The sequence below is a fragment of the Pleurodeles waltl genome, chromosome 3_1, assembly GCF_031143425.1.
Source record: "Pleurodeles waltl isolate 20211129_DDA chromosome 3_1, aPleWal1.hap1.20221129, whole genome shotgun sequence".
In the NCBI taxonomy this organism is placed as follows: Eukaryota; Metazoa; Chordata; class Amphibia; order Caudata; family Salamandridae; genus Pleurodeles; species Pleurodeles waltl.
The window spans coordinates 1965906214-1965920081 of record NC_090440.1 but is presented as its reverse complement, the minus strand read 5'-3'; the positions used below and the strand labels follow the sequence as shown (position 1 = coordinate 1965920081).

The window sequence follows — 13868 nt, the reverse complement described above, 5'->3', positions numbered from 1 at the left end:
GTACCTGGTTCGTGTTCAAAATCTCCGCAAAGAACCACAGAGGAGGAGATGCGTGAAAACAAGGAGGTGTGCATCAATTTCTCGGGCCGCACGCGGCGATGCGTCATTTAGTTTTCACGCAGGGACGACTGTGTGTTGATTTCCAGCACTCGTCGTGGATTCTATTTGGGTTGCGGGGTTTTTGGCCACCCCGGGGACGATGCTTGGATTTCCGGCGCTGACAGGACGAAGTCACAGGGGCTGCATCGATCCGGTGGTCGTTGCTTGGAAGTTTCTACCGCATGGCAGCCGCTGCGTCGATTCCTCTCGGGAATTCGGGATGTGTCATTCTGGCTCAGCTGTGTGTCGATCCAGTGGGCCGTGAGTTGAATTTCCGGTTGCTACGCTGGCTCTGCGTCGATCTTCTTGTTGTGAAGTCGGGCTGCGTCGTTCTGGTTTGGCGTCTGGTGAATTGTTCACTGCTATGCAGACTGTGTGCTGTTTCTGGCAGGCTGTGTGTCGATTTTCACCGCACAAGGAGTCCTTCTTGTAGAGATGACTTTTTTTGGTCCTAAGACTTCAGGGAACAGGAGGCAAGATCCATCTAAGCCCTTGGAGTGCACTTCTCACCACAGCCAGAGAGCAGCAAGGCAGCAGGGCAACAGCAAGGCAGCAGTGCCTCACAGAAAGCAGTCAGGTGAGTCCTTTGGGCAGCCAGGCAGTTCTTCTTGGGAGGATGCAGGTTCTGGTTCAGGTTCTCTTCTCTAGGAAGTGTCTGAGTTGGTAGGGGCAGAGGCCCTGTTTAAATACCCAAATGTGCCTTTGAAGTGAGGGAGACTTCAAAGAGTGGCTTAGAAGTACACAAGGTCCCCTTTCAGTTCAATCCTGTCTGCCAGGGTCCCAGTACGGGTGTGGCAGTCCTTTGTGTGAGGATAGGCTACTGTTCTTTGACATGCAAGTGCCAGGACCTCCACCCTCCCAGCCCAGGAAGACCCATTCAAAATACAAATGTATGCAAGTGAGGCTGAGTATCCTGTGTTTGGGGTGTCTCTGAGTGAATGCACAAGGGAGCTGTCAACTGAACCCAGCCAGATGTGGATTGTAAGGCACAGAAGGATTTATGTGCAGAGAAATGCTCACTTTCTAAAAGTGGCATTTCTAAAATACAGTAGTAATATTAAATCCAACTTCACCAGTCAGCAGGAGTTTGTATCACCATTCTGGCCATACTAAATATGACCTCCCTACTCCTTTCAGATCAGCAGCTACCACTCAAACAGTACATGAGGGTAGGCCCAATGTTAGCCTATGAAAGGAGCAGGCCTCACAGCAGTGTAAAAACGAATTTAGGAGTTTTACACTACCAGGACATGTAAACTACACTGGTAAATGTCCTGCCTTTTGCCTACCCAGTACCCTGCCCTATGGGTTACCTAGTACATACCTTAGGAGTGACATATGTAGAAAAAGGGGAGTTTTAGGCTTGCAAGTACTTTTAAATGCCAAGTCGAATTGGCAGTGAAACTGCACACACAAGCCTTGCAATGGCAGGCCTGAGACAAGGTTAAGGAGCTACTTAAGTGGGTGGCACAATCAGTGCTGCAGGCCCACTAATAGCATTTAATCTACAGTCCCTGGGCACATATAGTGCACTTTACTAGGGACTTATAAGTAAATTAAATAATCCAATTGGGTATGATCCAATGTTATCATGTTTAAAGGGAGAGAGCATATGCACTTTAGCACTGGTTAGCAGTGGTAAAGTGCGCAGAGTCTTAAAACCAGCAAAAACAGTATCTAAAAAGTGGAGGGAGGCAGGCAAAAAGTTAGGAGTGACCACCCTAAGGCTGTCAGGTCTAACACCAACCCACACCCATGGACTTCATAGATAGAGACGCCACTACCACAACTAGCACCAACCATAGAGTAACCACCTGGAACCTTCTCTCAACCTAGCACAGCACCTTCACCATGAAATGAAATCCATCCACTTGGGAGCCCCCACAGACCTTTACCTGCACAACATCTTCAATCTCAAATACCAAAGGATCGGTCAGGAACTCACCACACTACTAAACACCTCCATCACCACCACAACATTTCCCGACACTTGGAAACACGCCAAAGTCAAACCACTGCTCAAAAAGACCTTCCCAGACTCCATCGTACTCAATAACTACCAGCCATTCTCCCTGCTCGATTTCCCAGCTAAGCTACTGAAAACAAATCATCAACAAGCAATGCATGACATACCTGGAGCAGAACCAGATACTCAATGCCTCCCAATCTGGCTTCCACAGCAATTACAGCATCAAGACTACCCTGATCGCAGCCACTGATGACATCAGAAACCTCCTCAACAGAGGAGAAACAGCAGTCCTGATCCTCCTCGACCTCTCTGCACCTTTCAATACCGTATCCCACCATATGCTGATCAAAAGACTCCACCACATCGGCATCCAAGGAGATGCACTCAGATAGATCACCTCCTCCCTCACCAGAAGGTCCCAGAGAATCCACCTACGCCCCTTCACCTCCGAACCCAAAGATATCACCTCTGAGGTCCCTCAAGGATCATCCCTCAGCCCCCTGCTTTTTAATGCATACATCAGATCCCACTACCTCAACATAATCTCATATGCAGAAGATACCCAACTCGTCCTCACACTCACCAATGACCCCACCACCACCAAAACCAACTTCCACAGATGCATGACAAGCATCACCAACTGGATAAAAGACAACTACCTGCTGCTAAACACAGACAAGACTGAACTCCTGAACTTCGGTGTTGGACTTTTTTTGCTTATGCAGGATCATTCCCAATCTTTTTGCCTCTTGCCTCCTTTTTTGTCGGACCTGTTGCTGTTGGCTTTCGAACTCTGAGCACTTTACCACTGCTAACCAGTGCTATAGTGCACATGCTCTCTGTGTAAATTGTATGTAATTGGTTTATCCATGATTGGCATATTTGATTTACTAGTAAGTCGCTAGTAAAGTGCACTAGAGGTGCCAGGGCCTGTAAATCAAATGCTATTAGTGGGCCTGCAGCACTGGTTGTGCCACCCACATAAGTTGCTCTGTAATCATGTCTCAGACCTGCCATTGCAGTGTCACTTGCCAGGCCTAAACATCCCCTTTTCTTACATGTCAGACACCCCTAAGGTAGGCCCTAGGTAGCCCCAAGAGCAGGGTGCAGTGTATGGTTAAGGTAGGACATATATTAATGTGTTTTATATGTCCTAACAGTGAAATATTGCTAAATTCGTTTTTCACTGTTGCAAGGCCTGTCCCTCTCATAGGTTAACATGGGGGCTACCTTTAAATCTGATTAAAGTGTGGATTCCATTTGGAAGCTGATATATATGTGGAGTTTGGGGTCTCTGAGCTCACAATTTAAAAATACATCTTTTAGTAAAGTTGATTTTAAGATTGTGTGTTTGAAAATGCTACTTTTAGAAAGTGAGCATTTTCTTGCTTGTACCATTTCTGTGACTCTGCCTGTTTGTGGATTTCCTGTCTGGGTCAGTTTGACAGTTGGGCTGGTTGCACTTCACACTACACAGTGACACAAAGGGAGCTGAGGTGTAATCTGCATTTCCTGATAAGCCATCTGTGCTAGGAGGGAGGGGAGGAGTGGTCACTTACACTTAAAAGGACTGTGCCTGCCCTCACACAATGCAGTCTCCAACCCCCTGGTGAGTGTCTGGGGCCTGGCCTGGGCAAGGCAGGATTTCACATTCAAGAGGGACTTTGCTTTGAAGTAGGCATACTTCAAAGGAGAAAATGGGTATAAGAAGGGCACCCAAAACTACAGATTTTAGAACACTTCTGGAAACCAAGAGGAACCTCTGCCTGGAGAAGAGCTGAAGAGCTGAGGAAGAAGAGCTGCCCTGCCTGTGACTGTGCTTTGTGGAGCTATCCTGCAGTTGCTGCTTCTGCCTGTGCTAGGGGACAAAGACTGGACTTTGTGGTATATTCCTGCTTGAAGAAGATCTCCAAGAGCTTGATTTAGAGCTTGCCTCCTGTTATTTGAAGTCTCAGGGACGGTAAAGACTTCTCTCTGCCAGCACCTGGAGTCTCTGGAGAGACTCCTACTCTGCCCTGTGGTGCCCATCCAGTTCCTGGGACTCTGAAAGGAGAAGCTGGCAGCCTGAGGGGAGGAAATTCATGCACAGAGCGCTGTGTGGGGAAAGATTGACGCAACTCCGAGCTGCAGCTGAAGAAACAAGCTCTGGGGTTGGAAATAGATGCACGCTGGAAACGCGACTGAAAAATCGACGCACGGAGCTGGGGAAACGATGCGCAGCATCGTTGACGGAGACTCAGAGATCGAAACCCACGATGCGTGTTCTTTTAATCATCGTGCGGCTGGATTTCCGACGCAAGTACTGCTGGGTGTGTAAAAACAACACAAGGCCTGCCTGGACCCGAGAGTTAAGCCTACTGCCCTGCCAAGCTACCAAGGGGGTAAGCAGGGGTTAGCTGAGGGTGATTCTCTTTTACCCTGACTAGAGTGAGGGTCCTTGCTTGAAACAGGGGTAACCTGACTGTCAACCAAATACCCCGTTTCTAACATTCGGCAAAAGCAGCAACGCATGCAATGACTCCTGTTGGCCTTTAGAACTAGGACCCGCACCCACTCCCTCAGAACAAGCCAGAAACCTCAGAATCATCATTGACAACAGGCTCACCATGAAATCACAGATCAGCGCCATATCCTCTGCCTGCTTCTTCACTGCGCATGCTACACAAGATCTTCAAGTGGCCATCCTGGCACACGGGACGCACCATGACACAGGCCCTCATCACCAGTTGACTAGATTATGGCAACGCCCTCTATGTAGGAATCACCGCACACCTCATATAAGGACTTCAAACTACATAGAATGCTGCAGCCAGGCTTACCCAAACCCCCCCAATGATCCCACATCCCACCACACCACAGGCAAGTCCACTGGCTCCCCATGTAGAAGAGGTGCCAGTTCAAGCTGCCGACCCACACACACAAAGCTCTTCACAACCAAGTGTCCGCCTACATTAACCATTGCCTGAAATTCCTCCATCAAGAAGACTAGACTCCACCTCCCTGTTACTTGCCCACATCCCTTGCATCCACCAAAGCAGATGTGGAGGGCGATTCTTCTACCAGATAGCAGTAAAAGCCTGGATCAGTCTCCCCATGCATCTCCGGACCATCACCTCTCATCCGGAATTCTCTAGAGTCCCCAGGACCTGGCTATTCGAATGAGCCTCTGAGACCTGCAAGCACCTGGATACCCTTGCAGGTGATTAGTCACGCTTTACAAATCCTGTTTGAATAACTGATTGATTGAGATCACTTCTAGCCAGGATGTTACACAAACAAAAGGAGAGCTGATGGCCCTTTAAGTCAGGCATTTAGGGTTGAGTCCAGCTGGAAGTGAAACTAGCGAAGGCCCCTCACCGTATGCAGGTTGCTGCTCTGAACAGAAAGAAGACAATGAGCGGGCACTGCTGAATGTGTCCCTCTGTTGGCAAATTATACAGGAACAAATATAAAGTATTTCAACCAGGATCTGCTTCATTCTGTCAATCTGCCGGATTTGGGATTCTGCTGGGCTCCTCTCATTTCCTGCACTGACAATAACATATGACTGGTGTGATTCATTTTTTATTTTTTTTCATGGGGTGATACGCACATCACAACTACCCTTCATAATTGCCAAAGGCCCTCATGTTGTATAAGATACATCCAGCCAGAGCAGCCCTTTTAGTCAGCACCACTTCACCTGCTGGGATTGTTGAACTTTCAAAGAAAAACTGTGGGCCCTTTTAGGAGTTCTCTTATTTATAAACATTCCCAGATGTATACCTAGAAAGGTGTGCAATGAACAGTTTTCCTTGCATCTTGAAAATGCCATGTAATATTTCCTAAAGACTCCTATTCTCCCTGTGTGGAGTTTCCACAGCAGAGAACTCCGCACAAGGGGATTGTAGCTTCCTGTGAAAATGCACATTTTTTCCATGTGGGAATAGAATCTTGTGAAGAATGCTTTCTCCTACACCCCCCCCCCCCTCGAAAGATGAGTTACTCCAGCATTGGCTGGAGTAAAGTTTCAGTCATTTTCAGTGTAGAAAGGGGTTGGGTGGAGTTTAGGAACCTACATGTTTGTAGGTGTTCCCAAACATCCAAGTAAAATGTCACTTTGGAACGCCCACTTCCATCCTTGAGTGGGATTTACTACAGCGTATTTCTCCACACTTGAGGCCTAGAAATCTGTGCTGGTAAATACATTCATACCTGCCCTTAATCCCTTAATGGAATCCTGTTGGGGGTTAAATGTTAAATTGTATGTACGGTCAAACTTGCCTTTGTGAATTGGGTTCTAAAAGGCCAGGAAGGCAATGAGTTGTAAGTTAATTAATAGGGTCAACTGAAACCATAGAAGAGGCATACCCTCAGGCTACTTTAAATTATTTCATATCCATTTATGGAAAGATCTTCTGTTCCTTATCTTCAGCTCAGTCCCTGCTGTCCACCCATGAAGAACGTCTTCCCTTTCTAAATAAGGTAATTAGGTGACTCCTGGTCACCAAGAACATAATGGTCCATTTCTATGTTTTTATTTGTCAACTTAGCGCAGAAGTCTTCAAACTGTGGGTCGTGACCCCCCCCCCCCCAAGAGGGCAATGAAGTCATCGGAAGGGGGCGCGCATTCCTCAGTCACTTCTGCCTCGAATCTAAAACGTCTTCGTTTTGGAAAACAACACTGGCCTGGGACAGTAAATTTAGATAGTTTAGAAAGCTTCTGCCTAATTGTCTTTCAGTGAGTTTCCTGTTAAGTGAATCTAAGGGAAAGGCAGACATCTAAAGAAGGGTTCTTTTCAGGGTGCCTGCTTACCTGAAAGAAATGCAAATATGCCCTGCCAGTTAATCTGCAAATGTAAACTGTAATCTGCAAATGCAAAGATGCTTGGGAGCGGGTACTGATTGAATCGCTGGAAGCTTTGTGATGACAAACATTTATTCTTTTTGAGTATTAGTAAAAAGAGTTAACAACTGAACTGTGAAGTGTACGTTTTAATTGTAATAGAATTTACATAGTGTTAATTACCCCCAAGGAGGTGTTGAAGGGACGGTTATGTAAAATAAAATAGTGGAAGCACTATTTTATGTAAAACATTTTGCACATTTTGTAGTGGTCTATTTTATACTGTGTGTAACAAATATAAAAGAATGACTTACATAGTCACAGTGCTTTCTGTCCTCTCCACTTACACACAGATCTCTGGAGTGCATTAACTAATTGAGGTTTCATAATGCACTACAGTGCATTGCGCACTGAGGAACAACTTTCATTTATTTATTTTTCATTTAAGCTGGCTGTTATTTTATATGTAGCTCCCTGACAGTGAAAGATCTAAAAAACATACAGAATATTTTGGAGTTTATTTATGAGAGGCTTGGATTACTGAAGAATCACTTTTTGTGACACTCCGACAAGCCTGTCAATCATACCTATGAGGCCATGCAAAGCCACTATGTGTGTCTTTGCATGGTCTCATAGATAGGGAGTAAGGCAAAGCAGCGCAAGCCGCTGCGTTGCCTTACTCTGCGCCTAGGAGGTGTCCCATGTGCTTTGTGGTGGCCGTGCCCACACAACACCCATGGACTTTGGCGCTGCTCCAGATTTTAAAAAATCACATAAACTGGAGCAGTGCCAAAACCTTACGCCTCCTCAGAGCAGACATAATGAGGAGAAATGTTTTAATTTCTCCTCATTTTTTCCTCTTTCTATGTGTGTTGCATTCTGCAGCACACTGAGAAAGGCGAAAATGCCTCTCAGGTGCTCGTTCCTACCTACATTGGCGCTAGGCAGCAATTTGTGAGCCTGTGCAGGGAGAAAGGACAGGAATGCACTGTATTTCATAAATATGGTCCATTCCTACCCTTTTATATTGGTGCAGGGCAGTGTAGCAAGAAGACTTGCGGCGCTGCCCTACGCCAATTCTTCAATAATGAGGACACACCTTTGACCACTCCACCACACTCACTGACCTTTGGTTTGCTAAACACTTTTTAATATTATTTCTTCACCGTAAAAATGATTTGCTGTGGGAATTTGGGACATTTATGATTGTTGGTGATGAGGAGTACCAGGACCTAGTAGTTTATTTTTCTGGAGAGGTCCTTACAACTAAAACTTTTTGAGAGGGGATCCTGGCCTCAAAAAGTTTGAAGACCTCTGCTTTAGTGCATTGAACAAAAAAAACTAACACGCCTGCAAGGGATGATTTGGAAAAATAAAGCCCAGGACTGGAAAGTCGTATCTATGGCAACACTGACCTGTCAGGTAGCCTAACTTCTAAGTCCACTATGCCAGATTCACTTAAGTTTCTGCATTCCTCCTATTGCTATTTCCTCTGTTCCAAGATGTTTTTTCCACCACCCCATCCTTCACATCCATTTTCTTGCTCCTGACCTCCACTGCTCATGCATGCCGCCTTAGTTTTTTAAAAATGTCAGTTGTTGTTTTGTCTCTGCTTTCGACCCTGTCTCTGGATCTTCGATTGGAGTTTCCATTACAGTGAGATAATAAAAACCTACACTGCGCTGCAACTATACACTAAGACCTGTGGGTCATTGGAGCCGTATTTGATGCCACACCTGCTGTGTTCTGCCCGCTTAATTCTGGCTAAGTTTCCATGCTAGCAGCAGTTTTTCACCCGCAGGGCCTTCATAGCAGGAGCCACTGAGGCTGACAACCACAGACCTCACCTCTCATTACACTGCATTATCTGACACCTCCTGACTATGACTGCCCAATGAGCCTCTCACATCACTGATCCCCCTGCTGCCGGGCCTATGGCTCCTTACGCTCACCCACTCACTCCATCCCCCGTGCCTCCTGCCTGAGCCAATATTAGAAGCATCCATGATGTACGGGGACATATAAGCCCATCAGGAAGACTTTTCTGCAGTTCTTTAACAATACATGTTGCTTTACTTGGAAGATTCCACTGGAAATGATGGTGTACTGACAACCATTAATAGAACAGTTGGCCTGGCACCACCTTTGGTGATATGTCACCCACACAGAGTTATCAGGTTCCAGGAACCTGTAAAGTCTGAATGCTTCACAACAACACTTAAATTCACAGAAATGTTGGAGATTATGACACAGAAACATTGCGAAAGGTAAACTGTTCTGTCTTCACATGAACTCTTCATAGATTTGACATAGCCAACAGGCCCGGTTCTAGAGGGTAGGCCAGGCCCCCCCCAAGCCATTAAAGGTTTTCATCTTAATGTTTCAAATGGGCATGCATCCCCATGGGCTCTCCCTTATCGTTTATTTTAATGATTAACAGAATTTACATTCGACATTTTCAGACCTGGGGAGACTGAAGTCAGCAGAGTTTAGTAGCTGCTATAATGCACGAATCACCTGCATAGATATCATGAAACCTAAATTAGGATTCTCGCTTACTGCATTGCATTTTTAAACTTCAATGCTTTGCAAAGTAAAAAGCTGTGAACGTTTTTTTTAAACATGGAAAGCTGCAAAGGGGCCCTGTATTGCAGCTGAAACATTTTCTGCTGCTGCATATGACCAGGAGAAGCATGCTGCAGTCAAAGGTTTGCATCTTAAAGATCTGAGAAGCAGCTTCCCTCTCCTTCCCCAAAGCACATCAGAGAAAGCGAAATATGTAGCTCATTGGGTGCTGATTATTGTGGTAAAAATGAGAAAAGCGGACAGATGGCAGTATCTAAAATATCAGATCATTAAATAGATTTTTGGGGCCAGTACCTCCTCGTTTTCATGACCCACCTATGCTTCTTTATGGCCCTCCCAAACAAAAACTGCTAGAGCCGGGCCTAACAACCAACAACTTCATTTTCAACAAATACTAGCATGCACACAATGGGCATTGGGTCAGCCTCATTAGCCACTGCTTTAAGATTCAAATATTGGATCAACCCAGAGGAGTATTTCTCTCTCACATCCACGCTATTGGCTATTGGGAACATTATCCCCCTTCCCCGCACCCCAAGAGAGTGCTGCCATTATAATACATGCTTGAAGTGCATTATTTTTCACGTCTATCGTTTGATCTTTTTTTCAAGATGTTTTGCTAAATTGCTTTTGATCGGGACACTAAAGACATCAAAGGACTTTTTTACACACAGAGGAAAATTAGTTATGTTAATTTTGCCAATTGTCATTTAGATAAACATTTAAGCTGTGCTACTTCGATGATTGTAACACGTATTTACAAATGTTTTGCATAACAATATAAGCTATGGTGCTCATATATTGTCCAGCTACTAGTCTCACCTGACACACACCTATAATGTTTCATGAAATATCATTTTAACTGAAAATTCTGCCCGATCAGGCTGGCCACTGAATCTTTTCATGACTGTACCTCAGCCGCCATTTTCTGGAAGTTGCTTCCGGTCCAGCTGACGATGTCACCTAGCTGGAATATGGGACAGTAATGGTGCTCCTTGCTGTACCGACAGGACTTGAGGTAGGTGTCGTTATTGGTGTTGAGCACGTTTGTCCTAGACAGAAAATATAGACCAATCAGCAAAGACTGAAATATTTCTTTCTTGAGTTGAGAACCGTTTTCAGGATGCAGTTGCCCCGACCCACAACCATTTAGCATCTATCATGATAGATAGAAACAGCAAGCATTGTTAGCTTATTGACCCAGTGCACAAATTACCCTATCAGTTGCCTAATCCGGAGCATGACATCTGATGCCATTCTAGAGTTTTGGAGTACATATTAGTGCACTTTGAGTAACTAATGCACCAATAGTAGAGGGAGCATGAATAAATATGCAGAAGATGGGGATCTAGATAGAGGTCACTGCAGTAGGACTGGTACCAGGGCAGATGTGGATGCAAGGAGGCATATGATAGCAACCGAGGGGAAGTATAGAGGGTGATAGTGGGGTAAGGATTGAGAAGGTTGCTGCTAATTGAGGAACAATGCATTGAATGAGTAAAGGAGAAGATGGTACTGGAGGATGGGCATTGGCATTGAAATTGGTAGATGGAATCTAGTAGTGGGTATTTGGGACACTGTGGTGTTGGGGAAATTGCACTGGAGATATGTTGCCGGTCCATTGAGGCTAGCATTGGGAGACTGGCCTTATTGGATGTAGACCTATAGAGTCAAGAACTAGGCATTCAAATTGGTGCTGGCTGGATTGCTTAAGAAAGGCAAGGAATTTGAAATTGTACGCAATGTTTTGGCTGGCAAGTCTTTGAGTGGTTTCTTCTGTTGATGTACATGGCAGGGCTTTCTTGAAAATACATGCATGATGCATACAAACCCAGCCTAACTGTATGTAAAAAATGAGATGCAATAACTAAACAGAGAGCGTGAGATTACCAAATTGTTTTATCAGCAGGTTGACGTTCGTCAAGCTAACAAAAGTAACAGGACCCCAATGGAGATTAATATTGCAATCTGTTGCTCAGAGAGTTATGTGTAGTGATTAGCATTGCAATGCCATTCAGCCTTGCATTGAACACATTTCGAAGGAAAAAGGAAGCATGGCTGGATATATTTGCTTGCCTTTCACATGTGCACCCTATTTTCAATTTGCATTGTTCCCAGTTAGTGCACAAGTGATGGGTCTCTGTCTGTCCTGAGAGCCCACCCACTGGTGGGAACTCTCCAGGAGTGGCCAGTGTGGTCTTAGGGGGAGGAAGTCTCCAGGACCAGAGGGTAGGACATGCCCTTGTACCCCTTGACAGGGAAGTGCACTCTAGGGGTAACCTTGTGATCACTGAAGGTGGCATGGAAAGTGGCCAGGAGCTCACAGTTAATGGGATACCTGTCACTGCCATAAGGGATACTAGTCAGATCATGGCGGTGGAAAGACTGTTTTCCCCTGAACAATACACCAGACAGATGTGTAGGGAAACTCAAGCCCATGGGCAGGACTTATTTCACCCCATTGGCTCTAGTGCAGTGGTTCCCAATGTTCTGGCTTCTGAGGACCCCCACTTTATCATTACTGTAACCTGGGGAGCCCCCATTGAGCCATTACTGGAAACTGGAGACCCCAGCCTAAACATTGTTGATGATTTGAAACTAAAAACAACATAAAAAATACAGAAACAAGTAGTCATCAAACATTCATAATGGATAACACGTTATTTATTTGCAAACAAATATAAAAGAAAATATAAAAAGTGTTTGTTTATTAGGAAGGTTGGAGCTTTTTTAAATTCAATGGAAGCCACACATTGTCCATACTATATTCTGTTTGATGAACCTGCACTGCTCCCACAAATATTCTGAGGATAATAATTTAATGTTTTGCCTACAATTTCAAATTCCTTGACATTTACAGTACATTTTAAAATGTTCAATTGTACAGTTAGCCATTTTATTTACATACATTTAATATTATTTAATTTTCTAAGCAGTTGCGAACCCCCTGAGGAGGCCTCGCAGATCCCCAGGGTCCCCGGACAACAGGTTGGGAACCACTGCTCTAGTATCCATGGAATGGGGTGTGGAAGTGGCCCAGAGGAGGATCATAGAGAGTTCTCAGATTCCCACTGACTGCATTTGAGTTACCACCAGTGTTAGAAGAGCTGGGAGGGGTGACCACCACAGACAATCTGAAAGATCATATAGCTGGGTGTATTTCTCCCACAGGGAGAGTATGGAGGCCCAGGTAGAGGGTTAGGAGATGGAAATAGTCCACAGTGGGCAGGCCAGTGGATCAGGGGTTGCCAGCTCTTACAGCAAACATGAGGTGCACCCCATGAGTGACCCTGGTGAGGCTGCTTCCGACAGAGAGGGTGCTCCTTGCGCTGTTGCTGAGACAGAGGGCTGGAGACCTGCACCAGGCAGACTCCTACATGACACAGACTGTGTGTGTCACCTTTGGGGGGGCAGTCTCCCTCTGGAAGCCCTGGCTTGCCAGGCACCTGTTCAGTCTCAGGGTACCTTAAACTAAGTGGCCAGTCTCAGAATACCAAACCTGGGCTGGTGGGAAAGAAAAAGAAAGTAGGGTGCATATCACCCAGAGCTTTTGTCCCCCACTTAAAAAAACTCAGGGATCTCGAAAACCACAGAGGCTAGTAGTAGGGAACTTCTTGCCAGTCCCAAAGCCCGAAGTGAGGCCTGAGCAAGGCCCCCAGTTAGAGCCTTCACCTGGTACTGAATAGTACGGACCTGCTTTTTATACTGACAGGTGTCAGTTGCCTCTGTTGGTTGTTCTCTTTATGGGTAGCGTTTTCCCTGGGTTGGGGACAGGAGTCTGACCCAAAGGGTTGAATCGGCCATATCATCTTTTGGCTATGTGGTACTGACTGCCTACTGGGATGCATCTCTGAGCAAGTTAATGTAAGGAGCTTCACAGCTGGGGTCTGCAAATGGGGAGGGGGGTTGCACATGGACTTGTGTAATGACCCCAGAGTAAAATGGCAGAGGGACACAATTAGGCTCCCTGAAACATGGTACAATTGCCATCTACCTGATTGGTACATTTAAATTACTTGTAAGCCACAAGTAAATTGGCACTACCTGTGCCCAGGGCCTGTAAATTAAATGCTACTAATGTGTCTGCAGCACTCATTCTGCTACCCGCTAAAGTAGCCTTTAATATTTTTGTAAGGCATGCAACTTTAGCCTGTAGTGCAGTTTTAAACTGTGGTTTTAACCTGAAACCTGTAAAAATAAACCTTTCACCAGGCATAGACCTTCTTTTTAGGTCTCGGCTAGACAGCGCATGTGCTGTCTCTAAAGGGACATGCTCTAATTACTTTGTGAGCTTCAGCCTGTCATAGGCTTCCCATTTGGCACCATCGTCGGTATGGGAAAATGCCACTGTTGGTAGGGTTAACCCCCCACTTTTTGCCTAGTGTTGAT

At 45.5% G+C, this 13868-nt stretch overlaps 1 protein-coding gene across 3 annotated transcripts in view; it reads right to left on the bottom strand.

Annotated features, from left to right (window-relative positions):
* P2RX5 (purinergic receptor P2X 5) overlaps positions 1-13868 on the bottom strand; it is a 428476-nt gene that overhangs the window by 61231 nt on the left and 353377 nt on the right. For all 3 annotated transcript variants that reach the window (XM_069226337.1, XM_069226338.1, XM_069226339.1), the window contains one exon: positions 10393-10531. In XM_069226337.1, coding sequence (XP_069082438.1) covers positions 10393-10531 — 139 coding nt within the window. The remainder of the gene's footprint in view (positions 1-10392; positions 10532-13868) is intronic.